General features: G+C 37.0%; 1 protein-coding gene across 9 annotated transcripts in view; it reads left to right on the plus strand.

Moving 5' to 3' along the window:
* The window catches only part of DOCK3 (dedicator of cytokinesis 3), a 599,374-nt gene that overhangs the window by 422,473 nt on the left and 155,628 nt on the right, over positions 1 to 21,273 (plus strand). For all 9 annotated transcript variants that reach the window (XM_012771410.3, XM_076008055.1, XM_076008080.1 and 6 more), the window contains exons 10-12: positions 3,537 to 3,618; positions 7,446 to 7,506; positions 8,754 to 8,901. In XM_012771410.3, coding sequence (XP_012626864.1) covers positions 3,537 to 3,618; positions 7,446 to 7,506; positions 8,754 to 8,901 — 291 coding nt within the window. The remainder of the gene's footprint in view (positions 1 to 3,536; positions 3,619 to 7,445; positions 7,507 to 8,753; positions 8,902 to 21,273) is intronic.

The raw sequence follows: 21,273 nt of genomic DNA on the forward strand, positions 1-21,273 counted from the left end.
CTTCACAGATATAGAAAAAATAATTTTACACTTCGTATGGAACCAAAGAAGACCCCAAATATCAAAAGCAATTCTAGGCAACAAAAACAAAATGGGAGGCATTAATATGCCAGATATCAAACTATACTACAAAGCTGTAGTAATTAAATCAATATGGTATTGGTACAAAAATAGGAATATTGACCAGTGGAACAGATGTGAGAATCCTGATATAAAACCGTCCTCATATAGCCATCTAATCTTTGACAAAGCAGACAAAAACATATGCTGGGGAAAAGAATCCCTCTTCAATAAATGGTGCTGGGAAAACTGGATAGCCACTTGTAGAAGGCTAAAGCAGGACCCACACCTTTCACCTCTCACAAAATTCAACTTATGCTGGATTAACACACTTAAACCTAAGATATGAAACTATTAGAATTCTAGAGGAAAAAGTTGGAAACAGTCGCCTAGATATCAGCCTAGGCAAAGAGTTTATGAAGAAGTCCCCAAAGGCAATCACAGCAGCAACAAAAATAAATAAATGAGACATGATCAAACTAAAAAGCTTCTGCACAGCCAAAGAAATAGTCATGAAAGTAAACAGACAACCTACAGAATGGGAGAAAATCTTTGCATCCTACTCATCCGATAAGGGACTGATAACTAGAATATACTTAGAACTCATGAAAATCAGCAAGAAAAAATTAAATAACTCTATTAAAAAGTAGGCAAAGGACTTGAACAGAAACTTCTCTAAAGAAGACAGAATAATGGCCAACAAACATGAAAAAATGCTCAAAATCTCTAATCATCAGGGAAATGCAAATCAAAACCACAATGAGATGTCACTTAACTCCAGTGAGAATGGCCTTTATCAAAAAGTCTCCAAACAATAAATGCTGGTGTGGATGCGGAGAGAGAGGAACACTCCTACACTGCTGGTGGGACTGCAAACTAGTTCAACCTCTGTGGAAAGCAATATGGAGATACCTTAAAGCGATACAAGTGAATCTACCATTTGATCCAGCAATCCCATTGCTGGGCATCTACCCAAAAGATCCAATAACACTCTACAAAAAAGACACTCGAATGTTTATAGCAGCACAATTCATAATTGCAAGGCTGTGGAAACAGCCCAGGTGCCCATCAATCCAAGAATGGATTAATAAAATGTGGTATATGTATACCATGGAGTACTATTCAGCTCTAAGAAACAACGGTGATATAGCACATCTTATATTTTCCTGGTTAGAGCTGGAACCCATACTACTAAGTGAAGTATCCCAAGAATGGAAAAACAAGCTCCACATATACTCACCAGCAAACTGGTATTAACTGAGCAGCACCTAAGTGGACACATAGGTACTACAGTAATAGGGTATTGGCCAGGTGGGAGGGGGGAGGGTGGCAGGTATATACATACATAATGAGTGAGATGTGCACCATCTGGGGGATGGTCATGCTGGAAACTCAGACTTGTGGGGGGAGGGGGGAAAGGGCATTTATTGAAACCTTAAAATCTGTACCCCCATAATATGCCAAAATAAAAAAAAAATAATAATAATCTCGGGCCACAATGAGTTTTCTACAATGTGCTAAATATGGAAACACAACTGTGAACAAGATATGCAAGGCGCTTGTTTTCAGTTTTTCCTGAGTTTTCTTCTTCTTCTTTTATCATTTTAGTTCTTATCTTTAGGTCTGTTTAAGGGTCAAGGTTCAGTTTTTTCCATATGAATTGTTCAACACCATTTGTTGAAACTACTGTGCTTCCCTCATTGAATTACTTTTATACCTTTATTGAAAATCAGTTGTCTGTATACGTATGGGTTATCCCATCTTTAACAAAGACCTTCCTCAGCTCCACATGCCTATTTAACTAAAAATCATCACTTCCACCTCTTTACTACTATTCTTTAAAGACTTCATTGTTTGTGCTTCCCTCACTTCTTACCCCTTATACTGGCATCTTTCTCTACCATTCCACTAAAACAATTCTTGCCAGAGTCAACAGTAATCTCTGTTCTAACATTAAGTGGGGCAGAATTTTGTCCTTGTCTCATGTGCCTCTCAATGACCTTGGACCTTATTTACCCCTCCCTCCTCTTTCAGATACTGTCTTCCCCGAACTAAGGCAGCACCCCACCATCCTTCTTATTTTTCTTTTTTCTATTTGCCCCATATGTCTATTTTGCTAGTTCTTCTTTTGCCTATTTCTTAAATAACACTCTCCCTCAGGATTCTGACCGAAGCTCTTTTTTTCTTTTCATTCTGTGCATATTCCCTGCTTATTTCCATCTACTTCTCTGGCTGTAGAATCTCAAATTTATATCTGGCCCAAATCTTTTGAAACTCATGTCTGCATTTTTAACTGCCTACCAGGACCATAGCTCTATGAATAAAAAGTACTTTGTATATATTCATATATATCTTGTTCACATTTGTGTTCACATGCTTAGTACATAGAATTTAATAACTATTCATGGGCTAAATGAGCAAATGAATCTGTGAACAAACTAATCAAACTATGCAGTTGATGTTATATCACATCATAATCACATCCAGCATACTATTTTAACATCAGCCCTTTTACTGATACCACATATATTCACTGAGTACATGACTGGGGACACAAGAAATAACTTTCTTTTAGAATCACATACTTTGTCTTCACCATGGCTGAGTTTTCCTGTTACAGTTGATAGTGAACCTTAGGATGAAGGCAATGAGATTCTGGGCAGGGGTAGGAAAGAGATGAGAGAGTAAAAAGACGTTTTTCCATATGTTGCAAACAACTGTTTATAGGTTTTCTAGTTCAATAATTTCCTTCAGGAATTACCTATATTATTTGGGGAATTAAATATTTAGTAGCTCTATTAAATTCTGATATAGCTTCAGCTATAATTCCACCATTTCTCTTTGAATTTCCACCCAAGTTTTTTTTAGTGTATTATGGGGGTACAAGTGTTAAGGTTACATATATTGCCCATCTCCCCCCCCCCAGTAGGAGCTTTAAGCGTGTCCATCTCCCAAATGTTGCACCTCTTACTCATTGACCACCCAAGTTTTTAAAAGTTACTGTAACATTTTTAAGCCCTAAAATGATTCTGGAGAGTTATATAAGAAGATTTAGATTGGTTAATGTAGATTCTTTTGGATTTAATATGATAATATTTTTATGAGGAGCTGAGTGCTCACATCAAAAAATGTATATACTTACTATGGATTTAGTATCATGTGAGGTGCTTTGGAGATATTTTGGGAGAAATATAAGATACACTCCTCATTACTGCCCTTGTGGAGCTCACACCTTCAGAGAGATAAGGCACACAGCCACAATGAGCAAGTGAACAGCAATACTTATGAGGCAGTTTGTAGTATCATTTGCAAGTTGCTTGGCAGGAAAAATAGGGTATCCTCACTAAACATATATATTTGGCTTTGTCACTGCAAGGTGTTCTTAAAGTGTTTAGTATTTCTCTGTATATGCCCTTTTTATTTGTTCTAGAGCACACATTTCTTCACTTTCTATCTCTTTCTTCCCTACATTTCAGTGAACGGTTTCTGGTGAGACTGAACAAGAATGGTGGGCCAAGGAACCCAGAGAAGATGGAACGAATGTGTGCCCTTTTTACAGTATGTGCAAGTTCTCTTTCCTTTCTTTGCTGTTGACGCTAACTAGGGGCCTGCTATGTAGATATTATCATCCTGGAAACAAGCATTTTATTCTCATTTCTGTGTACACTGGAAATAATAGGACTTGATTTATGTTTCTACCAGGTTTTAATGAAATATTCGTAGAAAGCTGGAATTAGCTTCAGTTTTAAACTAAATTTTTATTAACTATAATCAAGTACCTTTTACTGATGTAGATTTTTATAAGCTATTGCATATAATAGACACTTAAGGCCGGGCGCTGTGGCTCACGCCTGTAATCCTAGCTCTTGGGAGGCCGAGGCGGGCGGATTGCTCAAGGTCAGGAGTTCAAAACCAGCCTGAGCAAGAGCGAGACCCCGTCTCTACTATAAATAGAAAGAAATTAAATGGCCAACTGATATATATATAAAAAATTAGCCGGGCATGGTGGCGCATGCCTGTAGTCCCAGCTACCCGGGAGGCTGAGGCAGAAGGATGGCTTGAGCCCAGGAGTCTGAGGTTGCTGTGAGCTAGGCTGACGCCACGGCACTCACTCTAGCCTGGGCAACAAAGTGAGACTCTGTCTCAAAAAAAAAAAAAAAAAATAGACACTTAAAATCTGACAAAAATCTTTCTTACTATTCATATCCAAGGCCACTGGAAATTTCTCTGATGTGTGAGTATAATTTCTTTTAAAGGCATCCACAGAATTTACAGCTTTGCAGTTTGTTAGTGAGTTCACATACAGAGAAACTAAATAGTCCTCTTCCAAATACCAAATGGAAGATCTTTTCCTGCTATGATCTGAACTTTAGTTTCTTCCTGAATAACAATACTGTTGTTCATAGTCTCTGCAATCATAGACGCATCAACTGAGAAAAGGGTTGGTAATGTTTAAAGGCTTATTAGAAAGTGCTAAACTTCACAGTACCACATTGTACTTGTGTATTCTTCAGGTTGATTCCTACTTACTAATTTGTTTTTACCCAGTTAAAAAACTAAATTATCCAGCTTTGTTTATTTGAGTTAATTTATTTGCTGAAGAAAGAAACAAAACTATGTCACAATTTTAAACCAGTTTTGACTTTTGTGGATTCTTTGATCTGTTTCACTGATACTGAGATATATCAAAACCTATTGTGAAGCTCTGACTCAAGGGGGGAGGGGGGATAAGGGCAATATACATTACCTAAACATTTGTACTCTCATAATATACTGAAATAAAAAATAAAATAAAATAAAAAGAAAAAAATAAATTAATTAGCTGTGAATTAAATTTAAAAAACTAAACCTGTTGTGTGGGGGAACATATGATAATCTCACAGTATCACTGACCTGCCATATGGTGTGTATTTGACTGATTGATGGGTGGTGGTCAGATATCTTAAACCTTACAGTGTGCCTCTTAAATGCAAATGGGATTTCTCTGGCTATCTGATATGTGAGTTTCTTTGAAAGATGAAGTTATATTTGTTCACTTTTTAGTTCATTTACTACAAATTTATCTTTCAAAACATCAAATGATGTTAATGCAGAATCAAAAACCACTTTCACAGGGATAGCTTTTATTGGAAATGTTCCAGTAAAACAGAAAGATGTATAAATATGGCTGAGCCAAAGTAATGTTTTATCCATCTTTGAGCTTAGCATTCAAGGCTTAGAGGATAATGCAAGAAGAAAGATCAGGAAAAGCTGACTCATGAAGATAGTCAAGGGAGTTGAATTGGGTTAGTCTGGAAAGATCAATGTTCTTTTTTTAACAGGAAAAGAACAAAGGATAGAATTCAAATTGTAGTTAATGGGATTTAGGTTAGACTATTGGATGAGAGCTTCTGAAGTGAGTATGTGAATACCAAGGTGGTTTTATTGGAATTCCTTTCTAAAACAGAATTGAAAAGAGGTAAGAGACCCACCTGTCTAGAATGTCTCAGAAGCCTTAGGAGGTTTTTCTAGATTCTAATTCTGTGTTACTATCTGGTAAAGCAGCAAGAAAATTTTTTGATGCCTTGTTCTTTGGTTTTGAGGGAACAGAGCTGTGTGTATATCCTTGAATCCTTGAATATGATGAGTACAGTCCTTGTCTCTTGAAAAATGGACTTCATTATAATAGTATTTGAATATAATTACAGCATATAAAATTTTTCATTTGGTATTTTAATCACCCATGTAGGCTTAGAGGCCAAAGCTGTAGCTCCAACTTTATAAATCAAAGATGCCCGTAACACTCGGGTTGTGCTCTTGTTCAGCCACAATGGGATGGCACAGGCTGCTAAATATACTGTTTACATAATTCCCTTTGCAGTACAGACCTGGATTTTTTTTTTTATTTAAAAAAAAAAGGTCCCAAACATGATTTGAGGAATTTTTACAAAGCGCACAAGATTTCTGAACAAGATTATCTTAGCCAGGATTGTTATGTTTTACTTTAAGCTCTTATAAAATAACTTTGGTTGACCTGTTTTCTCATTATCTAAGACTTGAATTCCTCCTATAAGATAAACGAGTTTTCCACATTTCCATATGTGCTAGAAAGTCTCAGAGTAAATGCAAGAAAATGTAGCCACAACTATGGTTGATGGTGTTAGCTTACTTTAGAATAGGGAAAAGGGGACCATACAAACAGCAGATTACAGGGTTACTCAGCTGACTTCAGAGCCACATTACAGTCACATTATTTATGGCATAACTCTGTTCTCTTTGAATCCTTATTTTTTCTGACCTTAATAGATTTTAGAGTTTCCTGTGAAGGAAGAATTTTATCCAAGAAGGGGCTGTTTTATACTCATGTGACTGGCCAATATAATGAGGATTTTACTGACTTTCATGACAAACAATCCCTGTATATACAAATATGTGAGAGATAATGCAGGAAGATAGGCCTTTATATTAATTTAATCAACCACACTTGATTAATTTCAAAATATAAACCCAAATCTCCTTATTACCTATTTTGCCTTCAACTCTGTTCTAATATGAGTTATATACTTTATGGAATGAAGATCTTCCTTTGGAATGTAACTTAGTTCCGTCCCCCAACGCCAGTCCATGGAAAAATTGTCTTCCATGAAAACAGTCCCTGGTGCCAAAAAGGTTGGTGACCGCTGTCTTAAAGGTAATATACCTAGTATATAATAATCATTTGTGGATAATAAATCAATGTTAAATTAGAGAATAGGCCAGGAGTTTGAGACTAGCCCAGGCAATATAGTGAGACCCCGTCTCTACAAAAAATAAAAAAAAATTAGCCAGGCATGGTGGCGTGCGCCTATAGTCCCAGCTACTTGTAAGGCTGAAGCAGGATGATCACTTGAGACCCAGGAATATGAGGTTGCAATGAGCTGTGATGATGCCATTGTACTGTAGCCCAGGCAACAGAGCATGAACCTATCTGAAACAAACAAACAAAAATTAGAGAATAAACTTTTAGAATTTCAGCCATTAATGAGCTTTTTGGTGTTTTCCCATATTTTTCTGCACTGAGCATTTACTCCTTTTGTTACAAAATGTTTTTACATGATTCCAGAATAAACATTGGATAGGGCAATCATGAAGATTTGTGTGAGAACTTTTGTAGATGTTTGATTTGTTAGGTGGTCAAAATGAGATCTGGAAAAATATTATCAATAAAATTAACTTCCAAAGTCATATAAAATATCCAGACTTTCACTGCAGGAATCTTAATAAACACTAAACTGCTGTGTGCTGTAATCTCCCTTCCCCCACCTATAACATATACTGAAAGCAAACCAATAGAGATTCAAAATGAAATTTTAATTATTTTCTGTGTATTTCTTGCCTAAATTTACTTGTTTTTTCTCTTTTCTTAGGATCTGAGCAGCAAAGATATGAAGAGAGATTTGTATATAGTTGCCCACGTGATCCGAATAGGTACTTCACCTTATCCATTCTCATAACTAAGACTGACCCAATTTGGGATAAGTATCTCCTATGAATGAGCTTTGTTTTTCTCCATAGGTCTTACCTGTTATTTCAGGTCTAAGGACTGGAGTCCAGCTTGTATTGGAGCTCTACCTTAAGCTCAGCTGCTGTGATAGCTGGGTTTGATATAAATGGATACTTTTTTGTTTTGATTTTGGGGGGGCAGGTTTGTCACTTGAAACTATTCCCCATTTGGTTTTGTACCCAAACTTTTTATTTCAAGTGGTCTGCTTTTTTACTCTCTAGCACAATGCCCTGCCTCTGTACCTACCCTCTCATTCAGAGATCTTATAGCAGGTTGCCAGCGGTGCCAACTTAACAGGTGGTAAATGCCCTTTCTTGTGGTTTGAGTCCAAAATTATGTATCTGTGCTATTTTTCACAAAATTAGAGTTATTGTCACTCCAGAAGATGGATGGCACTTTTATCCCACCAACGATGAAAAAAAGTTATTTTTTTCCTACTGTTCTGTGGTTGGGTTGCCCAGATTTATTTCAAGTTTATAATATAACTTTTAGAGCTATGGCTACCCAAATCTTCCTTCATAGGTTTGGGTTCTACCATATTGTGTACATTTTGCCAAATAATATTTTTTATATGTGGAGAAACTACTTTGCTATACTTAAGGCATTTGTTGAGGTTCCAGCATTTGCAAGTCTTCTTGCCACTGTAGGCATTACTTTGGTAAGCAGAAAAAGTAAGCACCCATCTACTTCTCAAGACTTCTTTCATTTCCACAGTGGTTCAGGAGCACCTTCTGCAGCAGGATTTGGTTGAAAGAAGAGCGCAGTATCTTCCTTATCTGTGCATATATAGTTTATACCTGGCAGCTAAAATACTGAACTTGGTATCCTTCATATGCCTGACATATTTAAATCTATTAGCACATTGCTTTTTCTAAAAAATTCATGAAACCACTCTTTTATCCTCATGTCATTAATAAATTGACTGTTGGTGTTGGTTTAGAGGTAGATGATAAGGATGATTGATTGTGGTGCAGGGAAAGAGCCTTGGCCAGAGGCTTGTTTGGTATTCTGCCACATAAATATCTTTGTATGACTCTATTCAGCCCTGTAGTCTTCCAATATAAAGGATCTCTTAGGTGCCTGTAGCTCTGGAATCCTTGGATGACATCAAAAAATGTTTGAGAGGAGAGTGAAGTTCTCAGTCTAACTGGTGTTTTCTGCTGTGTCCAAGGCCGAATGCTCCTGAATGACTCAAAGAAGGGCCCTGCTCATCTGCACTACAGGAGACCATATGGCTGTGCAGTCCTAAGCATCTTGGATGTCCTACAATCACTCACAGAATTAAAGGAAGAAAAGGATTTTGTTCTTAAAGTTTACACGTGAGTAATGGACATCAGGAATATTAATGATTTGCCACAGCGTAAGACATCCCAACTCTGCCATCAAAAGCAGCAGTTCTCACACCTTGTGGACATAGAATCATCATGTTATAGGATAGGGAATTTTTTTTAAATGCAGAGATTGATCTCAGGTTTGGGGAGGGCCCCACACAATGTTTTTTTCAATAAGTTTCCCAGGTGATTTCAAACAGCTGAGAAGGGTCCAAACAGCTGAGTTTGGAACCTTCTATCCTAAAGTGAAAGTCTAATAGTACACATTTCCTTTTCTCTCCAGAATTAACCAACTTTATTATATATTTGCAGAAAAGCTAACAATATAATTTCTCATGTATCTTCAGCTATAAAAGAGTCTTCTGTGTCTACCAGTTATTGTAACTAAGCTGGCTGGTGATGAACATTGCTTAAAAGAATGATCACAAGTCAAGTTGCCCTATCTTTAAAGAAAAGCCTATTTTTCTGGGAGATCTCATTCTTCATTTCTGCCACCACAGATCTATAACTCACATCCAACCTGACATGGTATTATTTTTAGTGTTCTTCAGCCAAGTGATCTGCCTATAGAAGTAGTCCATCTCCTCCTGACTTGCTAAGCAAGCAATAGAAAAAAACAGAATAATGAAAAGAAACACAGAATTCAGGCATATATTCTGTCTTTGCTGATACATACTTAGACACAAATAATAGCGCTAAAAAAATGATCAGTGGTGAATTTAGCGAGTTTCTAAAGCAAGTGTGTTTCTGAGAATTTTTTTTTAAATCTGTCCGTTTAGTTTTAATCCAATATTGTTTTTTCAAATTAAATCAAGTACTGTCAATTACTATATTAAATATCTTCATCATAATATTGTATGGAGAGATTTTATTTTCATTATCTGTTATTCTGTCTGACTTGGGCATAAAATGAACTTAATTCACAATTACTCTTAATTTGGGCCTTTATATAATAAACCACATTTGATTAATTTCAAAATACAAACCCAAATCTCCTTATTACCTATTTTGTCTCCAACTCTGATCTGTTCAGACTTATATACTTTATGGGATGAGGATCTTCCTTTGGAATGTAATTTATAAGGAAAACATTGGCTGTTTTTCTCCTCCTTTTGTGTATCAGTTACAGACTTTTCTCCATTTACCAAATCCTTCATTGACAGATGATAGAACCTGCTTCTTCTTATGCCTTCCTCATTTTGAAAAGAACTAAACAGAAACCTAAAATCATCATTATTATCTTACTCCACTGCCCTTCCAAGGGCAAGGGATTTATGGATAGCACTCCAAAATTGTATCTCTGTGCATGTATCAGCTTTTCTGTGTTTTAGTGCAAATGTTCATTGCTGATAAAGGCTTTCACAGCATTCCTTCTGAAATCATGTTGTCAGGCTTAATTGGCCTAATTGCTTCTAAAACAACAGCTTTCAGTACCAGCATGTCACTTTGCAAGAAGTGGAATTTGTGAACACCTTTTTCTCAGCTCTTTCTACAAACTGTGTCTAATATGTCTAAAAAGCCAAAGAAAAATGTTTCTAGAGAAGATAGTTTTTTTAAATGTTTCTTTTGAAGGACTGATAGAGTTAAAATGTAGGATAATTTTTCCATTTGAAAACATTAACAGACTTTCAGACAGACTCTCAAATGTATGTTTGTGAAACTGATGTTGTGTGTAGTATGGAATTCTTCTAGGATTAGTAATTTAAATCCATACCAGCATAGTGAATCCAGCCCTCACAAGAAGCAATATTTTCCAATAAGTTTCAGGCAATGTGTTTGTTGGTTAGCTTGAATTGGAAGCTTAAAGGGTTTACTAATTGCTATTGATAATGCCTTAACCTTTGCTAGGACAGGATTTTTCAAAAATAAAAACCTCTTATGCAATTTTATTCAATGAATTTCAAAATATCTCATTGGTTGTTTACATTCTTATCGTTTCTTTAATTATTCAGAGTCAGCTTTAATCAGAGAAGATTCAAACTCCTCTCTGTCTCTGCCAAAGCCACTACTACTGTTTTATAGTGTTATTTAATATAATGTATTTATGGGAAAGTACCCTAGCCTTTTAAGAAATTCACAAGAAGATGAAGCATGGAAACTAGGTCACTTCCTAATGAGTCAAAAGCCTTAAAATTCACAAATAAATAACCATTATGTGTATTTCAGTCTGATATATCAGATTTTTCTTCTTGGCCAGAGGGACAGAGGGGTCACAAGCAGGTACAGGGTATGCTGTTCCTAGAGCCTAGGACACAAAAGAAAATGAGTGCCAGGAGCTAAACATTGGAGGTAGTGTCCATAAATAATACATGTGACCAAATACAAGATGGCTGTGGATATGTGATGACTGCTGTCTAATTTTATAATGAAAAAAGTACTCAAACAAACATTTTTAGGGCAACCCTAATGAAATAGATAAATATTTCAAATATTAAATTTATATATTTGGTTATAATATATTTCATATTATATAAAATATGTATTACCAATTATGTACTCAATCACATATTATGTGAAATTGAAAAGTGTTGCTTATTCCCTACTCACATTCCATGAAAATATTTATTCAAATTCTTCATATGTAGCCATGCATTCGGGTCTTTATCATCACTAGACACTTTGAGTCATCTAACACAGTTTTCCAAGGCAAACATCATTTTCACTTCCATCAGGTTGGCTCTGATGCATAACTCTTTGAATCCTTCATGATGTTTTTACACTGGAAATTCATCTCAAGACATAATTGCATATCTACGTAATGGTTTGACACAATTTTTTTTTTTTTTTTTTTTTGCTCAAGAAACTGAGATCTAAAACACAATTTTTTATATGTATGTTTTCATTTGTCCTATAGGCCTCATGATGCAGCCACTTCTATGCTGCTTTTAAGGTGATGTTTACAATAAATTCAACACTTCAATTTGGTGATTATACTGCAAGCATAATTATTAATATAAGGTGAAAGGTATAAAATGGGTGTGTTATATCATGAGTATCAGGGATTGATGGAAAGAGAACATACATCTATTGTAAGGTTAAGTTCTTATTTTATCCTCCAAAAACACATTATCTCATGGGAGGAAAAGAGGCCAGCACAGACACGGCATATGATAGCACCCACTCCTTCAGCCCCAGAATCCCTGCAGGACCAGCCCATGATTGCTTGGTCTCTGCAAAGCAGAGCAGGCAGTCCTCAACCTCTTTGGCACCGGGGGCCAGTTTCATGAAAGATGATTTTTTCCACAGACGGGATTGGGGGGATTGTTGGGGGTATGGAGGCAGAGCTCAGGTGGTGATGGGAGCAGTGGGGACTGGTTGTAAATACATATGAAGCTTCACTAGCTTGCTGCTCACCTCCTGCTGTCCGTCCTCCACCCCCCACGATTCCTAAGTTTCATGGAAGACAATATTTCCACAGGGGATAGGGGTGGCAGGCATCTACCACCCAGTCCCTAACAGGCCATGGACCAATACTGGTCCACAGCCTGGGCGTTGGCAACTGCAGAAGTAGAGAGTTGCTATTCGCTACCCATTAAATTCAGGGTTTACACCCTTGTGCTGGAGGAATTATCCAGCCTTAACAAACTCAACATCTTAGCTGAGTAGAAAAAGCAGAGCCAAAGCTTCATGTCTTTGGCATTTTCTCTGCTTCCACTTCTCTCCTATTCCAGAAAGCCCATTTTTTATCTGAAAGGGATAGAAGAGTCATTTTATACCAGTACATGGTGAAATTTATAGTGAAGGTCTAATTGTGATGACATTAAAGCATATAAAAATATTGACTCCAAGTTATTATAGCCAATTTATGATAAATATAAAGAGAAGGCAGAAGTACAGTAAAAGATATTTTCATATGCTTCTTAACAGATAAGAAGACAAAAATAAATAAATATGGAGATGATTTAGGAGAGACTCTGGATAACTTTAATGTAACAGATAATAGCATCAGTGAGTACTTGCCATGAGCTGTTATTATCTCTTGTTCATGAAAAATTTACAGTGAGGAAACAAGGCATAGAGTGGTGAGGAATGTGCCTAAGCAGCCTGATTAAGAGACTGTGATCTTAACCCCTTGCTCTACTACCTATGAATAGGGTAAGCATGATTTATTGTCTAAACTAGAACATTGTGATACTCAAAAGGACTGGTATTGATGCCAAGACAACAGATATAAAAGGAGCATTCCAGCTTACCAGGCTGTATGGTTCTCCCAGCTCTAAACAATTTTTTTTATCTAACCAACAGAACATATCTTTTACATTGCTTGTGAAACATTTACAAAAATTGTTCATAGAAAAAATTTCTGTAACTTCCATAAGGCAGAAATTGCAGAAGCCACACTCTCTGATCATAGTGCAGTTAACATATAATGCATCACATCAGTCATCCAAAGTGGGAAAACCCATACAGTTATCTTGATATCAAAAAAGTATTTGACAGGCCAGGTGCGGTGGGTGGCTCACACCTGTAATCCTTACACTCCTGGGAGGCCGAGGCAGGTGGATCGCTCAAGGTCAGGAGTTCAAAACCAGCCTGAGCAAAAGAGAGACCCCATCTCTACTAAAAATACAAAGAAATTAATTGGCCAACTAAAAATATATGGAAAAAATTAGCCAAGCATGGTGGCACATGCCTGTAGTCCGAGCTACTCGGGCTGAGGCAGAAGGATCACTTGAGCCCAGAAGTTTGAGGTTGCTGTGAGCTAGACTGATGCCACGGCACTTTAGCCCGGGCAACAAAGTGAGACTCTGTGTCAGAAAAAAAGTATTTGACAAAGGTCAACCTTAATTCTCAATTATTTAACACTTTCAACTAGTAAACTAAGAATAAGAATTCTGTCTGTTGCCATTTGAGGGGGCTAACAGATATTGTAGATATCCCTAGCTGAGATCAAAACAAATCAGGTGCAGATGTCAAGCAGGTATAAATAAGAATAAATGCACGATGTAGAGTAGCATAGAGTGTTTTTGTATATATATAAGTAGTGTAAGTGAAAGTGCCACCTTTGTTAACAACAAAACTTAAATTTGAGGTCCTAGTTTAGATACATGAACCGGGTGGACTTATGTATTAGTTTCCTGTGCCTACTGTAGCAAATTATCACAAATTTGGTGGCTTAAAACAACAAAAATTCATTCTCACTGTTCTGGAGCCAGAAGTCTCAAATCAAGATGTCAGCAGAACCTTACTCCATCTAGAGTCTGTAAGGCAGAATCTATTGTTTGTGTTTTCCAGCTTTTGGTGACTGTTAGCATGCCTTTGCTTAGGGCCACATCACTCCAATCCCTGCTGCTGCTTCACATTGTCTTCTACTCTTCACTTTGTCTCAAATTTCCCTCTGCCTTTCTCTTGTAAGTATATTTGTCACGAGGTCACTTCAAAATCCTTAATTACAACTGCAAAGACCCTTTTTCCAAATAAGGTAACATTCACAGGTTCTGGAGATTAGGATATGGACATATCTTTATGGCAGCCACCATTCAATCCATTACAACTTGTGATTAACATGAACTCTGAATTAGACTTTTAAAGTCACCATTATGCGTAGCTTGGTGGTGCAGAGACTGTGCTCTCTCTAAGCAGGTTGGTCCCAAAAGAGGGAAGAGGCAGAACTAAGATGTTCATGCCCAGGTCCTTCTGTTAGATGCACTGGCCAGAGAAGTCAGTTCTTCTCCCAAGAAAGTGAGTGAAAGGCAGAGAGACCCTCGGACCCTCAGTGTTACTCATAAAACACCTTCTACTTGTAAAAAGAAAAAAAAAATAAGTATTTCTGATAAAGCACTATAATTACATGAGTGTACATGCACATGCTATTTGAATTTTAATTGTCTGTGTTAACATGTATCAGTTATAAGAAATATTTTAAATTTTTCATTAATAAAATGGCAATTTTTTCCTGTATCTCTTACTGTTTACCTACCATAAGAATCTAAGAACCTTATTCAGAAAGGCATAACAACCTGTTTAGTAGCATATAAATAGTATATTCATTATAGATTCAAAAACATGAGAAAGTTATAAAGGAAACAAGGAAATGATAACCACAAAATTTAGGTTAGTGGTTAGGTCTGAGAAGAGAGGTAGGTGTATGAGTTTGAGGAGGAGCTTCTAAGATGGCAGAATGTTCTTTTTCTAAAAATGAGTAGTGAATACACAGGTGTTCATTGTATCAGTATTTTTTATACCAGTGGAGGACTTGTTAAAACACATTGCTGAACATCTCCCCCAGAGTATCTTATATAGTAAATTGGGGTACGGCCAAGAATTTCCATTTCTAACATTAACAGTTCCCTGTTGATGCCAGTTCAGCTGGTCTGAAGACTATACTCCTTAAATATTCTATAAATTGTCTTTTATATGTATTTAATATTATTCAAAAATTAAGTTTATAAGATTATACAAAGCAAAGTCTGGTTTTCAATTCCTTGTTCTGGGATAAGGGTAGGTTTGCCTTTACTTAGTCACAGAGAGATAGGTACCTTTCCAGTAGAGCTAGAGCTAGTACAGTTAAAGGCAGATTCTTGAGGTAGACTGCCTGCGTTGAACTCTTGGCTCTACCATATATAGGTTGTATGACTTTAGGCAAGGTTTTTGACTTCTCTGTCTCTCAGTTTTATCATCTCTGCAAATGGAATAATATTAACATCTATCTTGTGTTACAGTGAAGATCAAATGAGTCAATATATATGAAGCACTTGGGATAGTACCTGGCCTGTCAGGAAGGGCCAGCTGCTGCTGTTATTACTCTGAAGTACTGTACTTACCCTCTGGGGTGTCCATCTTGGAGATGCTGTTTGATGTATTAACTCCTTGTTCTTGAGAAAGGACCTTCTGCCAGAGTCAGGTTCTCCACAAGAAGCCAGTGTTCTTTCTTTGCCTCTGGCTGCCTCTTGTTTTCTTGCTGATGGAGAAAGAGGTACTTAGAGGAGTGAGTAATCTTTGAAACCTTCATTTTTTGCCTTGAAGTTTTGTTTTTGTTTTCATTGATGATTATAATGTATTTGGCTTTCAAACCAAACTGAGAAGTGAGGGTTTCTCCAAATGGTGGAGTGAGATCTTTGATCTTTACCATCCTGGATGTTATGTTAATTTATAATGAAGATTGTGATAATGTTTCTCCTGCAAACAGATACTTTCTAAAATTTTTAAGGAATAAAGTACCTGATTGTTCAGTCAATTCCGAAAAAGCTTTTATAGACAGAATTATTGCTCCAGCTCTCTAACTCATACCTTTAACTTCTGCCAAATGGTCTAATGTGCCTTAACAGTCATAACTTGATCAGCAAACAGCCCATTGCTGTTTCCTCCCAGAGTGAACTTTTTGTACTAATTCTGGCTCACAAAGAGACAAATGCATGCATCTGGGCCCCTCATTTGCATCTTTCTAATTTAAATCCAGTTGCCTCCTTTAAGACCTGAACCCTAATTCCCAGCTTTTCTCCATCTGCCACTTCCTGCATGGCCTTTTGTATACTTGAAGTAAAATGAATTAAATTAGTTCATTTCTTCCTTTGATTATTGATTAAGAAAGTATTGATTAAGCATTGTTCTCTAGTATAAAATTAAATACTTGAGAAAATAAACTTGCTTTGTGGAAATACAGACATCTATTTTCATAGATTTTTATCAAGGTTAAAAAATGTTTTCTAAAATTTATAAGTATCATTTTAGAGAAAGAAGTTCAAATCCCCTGCTCAGGATATTGTAGATCTTATAAACCAAGTGATAATATTTATAGTACACCATTTCCTTTGTAAATTGTTTGCCTACTATAATATATACCAGGCTTCCTCAAACTACAGCCCACGGGCCGCCTAGCACATTTATCCGGCCCTCAGGGTGTTTTTGCCGCCACTGCCTGTCCTGCTTAGCCAACTAGTCCTGGGCCCACAGTGCGCACTCTCCAACAGTCTGAGGGACAGTGAACTGGCCGCCTCTTTAAAAAGTTTGAGGACCCCTGATATATACAATCTGGTTACAAAGGTCTATTAAATGGTGTATTAGCATTTTACTGAGACTATTTCAAAAGAAACAAATCTAAAGCTTGGTGGTGTTTAGCGTTGAGAATATGGTGGCCTAGCTGGTTAGATTCCATCATTTCATCTATTCTTAGTTTTGATTCCTGATGTATCATTCTTCCCCCTTTGTGTGTTTATGCTTTTCCCTTTATTTATGGTCTTTCTCTCTCCTTAATAGTTTCAGGAAGGCAATTGCAGGAAATGTGTACATGTGAAGTTTTCCTCATATGACAGATGTGCTCCTGTAAGGAGGATATAAATTGGTATTTCATAAACTGTTTCCATGCTTTTAATGCTGAGGCTACATATTATATAAAGAGATTCCATTATGAATTATTTCATAAAACAGATGATTGATCCTGCTTTATCTTTTGTGATCTTGAGTTTATTAAATTCTCTGAGCCTCCATTTCTAATCTATAAAATGGAAGTAATGGTCACTTGCCTCATAAGATTATGTATAAGTCCAGATTTTAATATATTCATGTTGCTTAAGATGAAATATGTCTGTACTTACAGAATTGTGGTTTCATAATTTAATTCTCATTTTCTTTATCCAATCATCTGGTGATGAACACTTAGGTTGATTCCATATCTTTGCTATTAAATATCATGAATAATGCTGCAGTAAACATATAGGAACAGATATCATTTTGATACAATGATTTCTTGTCCTTTAGGTAAATACCCAATAGTGGGATTGCTGGATCAAATAAATGGTAGTTCATTTTTTAATTCTTTGAGAAGTCTTCATACTGTTTTCCATAGAGGTTTCACTAACTTACATTCCCACCAACAGTTTATAAGTGTTCCCTTTTCTCCTAAACCTTACTAACATCTTTTATTTTTCCACTATTTAATGATAGCTGTTCTGGACACAGCTGCAGCTGCCACCTAGCTGAGGAGGGAAGGGGGACCCTAAGCTCTCCTACATATACCTAGGACAGTTCCCATTGCCCTGCTACAGGCTGCTGTGAGACCAAGATGCAAGCGGATGGCACTCCCCCCAGCATCTTGCCCATGCTGTTTGCCTGGAAAGGGTCTCATCCTCTCTGGTCACGGGTCCAATGCACTATTTGGGGAGTTTAAAACTGGGCAACACCCTGCCCTCAAGCTGAATCAGGCTGATGACACAGCTATAGCCCCACCCACTGATGAGGACAGGGAAGCCCAAACTTTCTTAACACACCTAGAACAACTCCTACCACCCTGCTACTGTCTCCCATGAGACCAAGACATGAGCAGACAAATATCCCCACAGTTTCTTGTCCATGAAGATTGCCTGAAAGGGGTCCTGTCCTATTTTATTGCAATTCCACACCTGGCACCATTTTGAGAGTTTAATGCTGGGGCCAAATCACACCCTCAGGGGTGTGACTTGAAGATGATATGAGTATAGCCATCACCTGGCCAGGAAGGGACAGTGGAGACCAAGCTCTCCTAAGCACACTTAGGACAATACCCACTGCGCTATTACAGGCACCTATGGGACTACGGACTAGCCTACCCAATCCATTGCAGCTACCGGTAACACCAATACAGACTACATGGGTCCTAGTGTGTGGCTCCATCACCATTTCTGGTACCTACCACATCACACCACCTTCTCAGGGGCCTTGAGATCCTGCCACCACACCCAGGCCTCTGATTCAACTACTAGATTTTGAGAAAGCTACCTCAAGGCCCAAGAATTGGCCTCCCCAAAACACACTAAGACCACTGCCAGCATTAAGCTGCTCTGGGGCCTAAAATCAGGCATACTCAACCCACTGCTTCCACCACTAGGGCCATGGATGCCATTTGAGTTCCCACCAAAACTTAACCACAGAGTCAACTAATAACTGTTCCCTAAGCCACTAAGGAAATCTCAAATACCACTGACTCTGTGTACTGCATAAGAAATCATATAAAGATCCCACTATTGCAGGCACCCAAAATCAAAGCCAAAGCATCCAACTCAATCAACAACATATTAATATATATACCATCAGGAAAAACTCCCCTTCAAAAGCAATTTCAAAAAACTTGAACAAATGACTGCTACATCAGCTGTGCAGATATCAATGTAAAGACATAGGAAACATAAAAAGCAAAGAAATATGACACCATCAAAGGACCACAACAGTTGTCCAGCGACAGTTCCCAATCAAAAAGAATTCCCCACAATACCAAATAAAGAATTCCAACTGTTGATTCCAGAGAAGTTCAACGAGATGGTAGAGAAATCTGAAAGTCAGTACAAAGAAATCAGAAAATCAATTTAGAGGCCGGGTGCGGTGGCTCACGCCTGTAATCCTAGCCCTCTGGGAGGCCAAGGCGGGGGGGGGGGATTGCTCAAGGTAATGAGTTCGAAACCAGCTAAGCAAGAGTGAGACCTCGTCTCTACTATAAATAGAAAGAAATTAATTGGCCAACTAATATATATACAAAAAATTAGCCAGGCATGGTGGCACATGCCTGTAGTCCCAGCTACTTGGGAGGCTGAGGCAGCAGGATTGCTTGAGCCCAGGAGTTTGAGGTTGCTGTGAGCTAGGCTGATGCCATGGCACTCACTCTAGCCTGGGCAACAAAGCGAGACTGTCTCAAAAAAAAAAAAAAAAAAGAAAGAAAGAAAAAAAGAAAATCAATTGAGAATTTGAATGAGAAACTTACCAAGGAAATATATATCATTTTTTTAAAAAACCAGAAATTCTGGAGCTGAGAAGTTCATTGAAGGAAATATAAAACATATTCATAAGCTTCAAGAATAGACAAGACAAAGCAGAAGAAAGAACCTTAAAACTTGAAGGGAGCTCTTTAAAAATAATCCACTCAGACAAAAATAAGGGAAAAAGAATTTAAAAGAATGAAGAAAGCCTTTGAGACATCTGGGACTACATAAAGTGACTGAACTTATGAATTATCAGTATTCCCAAGGGTAAAGAGAGATTGAAAAATTTAGAAAACCTATTTAAGAAAATGTTCGATGAAAACTTCCCAAGACTAGCAAGAGAGTTAGACATTCAGATACAGGAGGCCTATGATCCCTAGGCAAATACATTGCAAAAGGGCCTCACCATGGCATATTATAATCAGAATGACTAAATTCAAAGTGAAAGAGGAATAACAAAATTAACAAAAGCATCTAGTCACCTATGAAGAAAATCCCATCAGACAACCAGTGGATCTCTCAGCAGAAACCTTATAGGACAGAAGAGAATGGGAGGCATTTTCAAAATCCTGAAAGAAAAATCTACTAAGAATTTTATAGGCTGCCAGAATAGCTTCATAAATGAAAGAGAAATAAAGTCTTTCCCAAATAAACAAATGCTGAGAGAATCTGTGACTACTAAACTGGCCCTACAGAACATACTCAAAGGAGTCTTAAACATGTAAACAAAAGGACAATATTCAATATCAAGAAAACACAAAAATACAAAATTCACAGATCATATAAAACAGTCACACAAAGGTGAAAGAGAAAGGAGTTAAATGCCAACATGACAAGTTCAGCAAATCACAAAGTCAGAGAAAAAGAAATTATAAAATGATTAGAAATAAGCTAACAATATCAATATTAACAAAGCCTCACATATAAATATTAACCTTGAATATAAATGGATTAAATATTCCTCTGAAAAGATATAGATTGACAGAATGGATTTTTTAAAATATGATTAACTATATGCTGCTTACAATAAACTCAACTTACTCAAAGACATACAGGCTGAAAGGAAAGGAGTGGAAGACAAAATTCCATGCAAACAGAAACCAAAAGCAATCAGGAGTACCTATACTTCTATCTGATAAAATAGACTTTAAATCAAAAACAGTTTTTTTTAAATTCATTGTATCATGATAAAGGGATCAATTCAGGTGGAGAATATAATGATCCTAAATATACACCCAACTAAGAGCACTCAGTCATAAAACAAATGTTTGTAGACCTAAAGAAAGAGATAAACAACAGCACAATAATAGTGGAGGACTTTAGTACCCCACTCACAGCACTAGACAAATCATCAAGACTGAAAATCAAGAAACACTGGACTTAAATTGGACTTTAGACCAATTTAACAGACATTGACAGAAAATTTTACCCAGCAACTACAGAATATATATTTTATTCATCAGCACATGGAACATCCTTCAAGATAAACCATATTTTAGGCCACAGAGCAAGTCTTAAGAAAGTTTAAAAAATTGAAATCATACCAACTATCTTCTCAGACCACAGTGAAATAAAGCTAGAAATCAACACAATGAGGAAGTTCAGAAACTATACAAAAACGTGGAAATTAAATAACATGCTCCTGAACAATGTCTTTATGTCAATGAAGACATAAAGATGGAAATTAACAGGG

The sequence above is a fragment of the Microcebus murinus genome, chromosome 1, assembly GCF_040939455.1.
Source record: "Microcebus murinus isolate Inina chromosome 1, M.murinus_Inina_mat1.0, whole genome shotgun sequence".
NCBI classification, from domain to species: Eukaryota; Metazoa; Chordata; class Mammalia; order Primates; family Cheirogaleidae; genus Microcebus; species Microcebus murinus.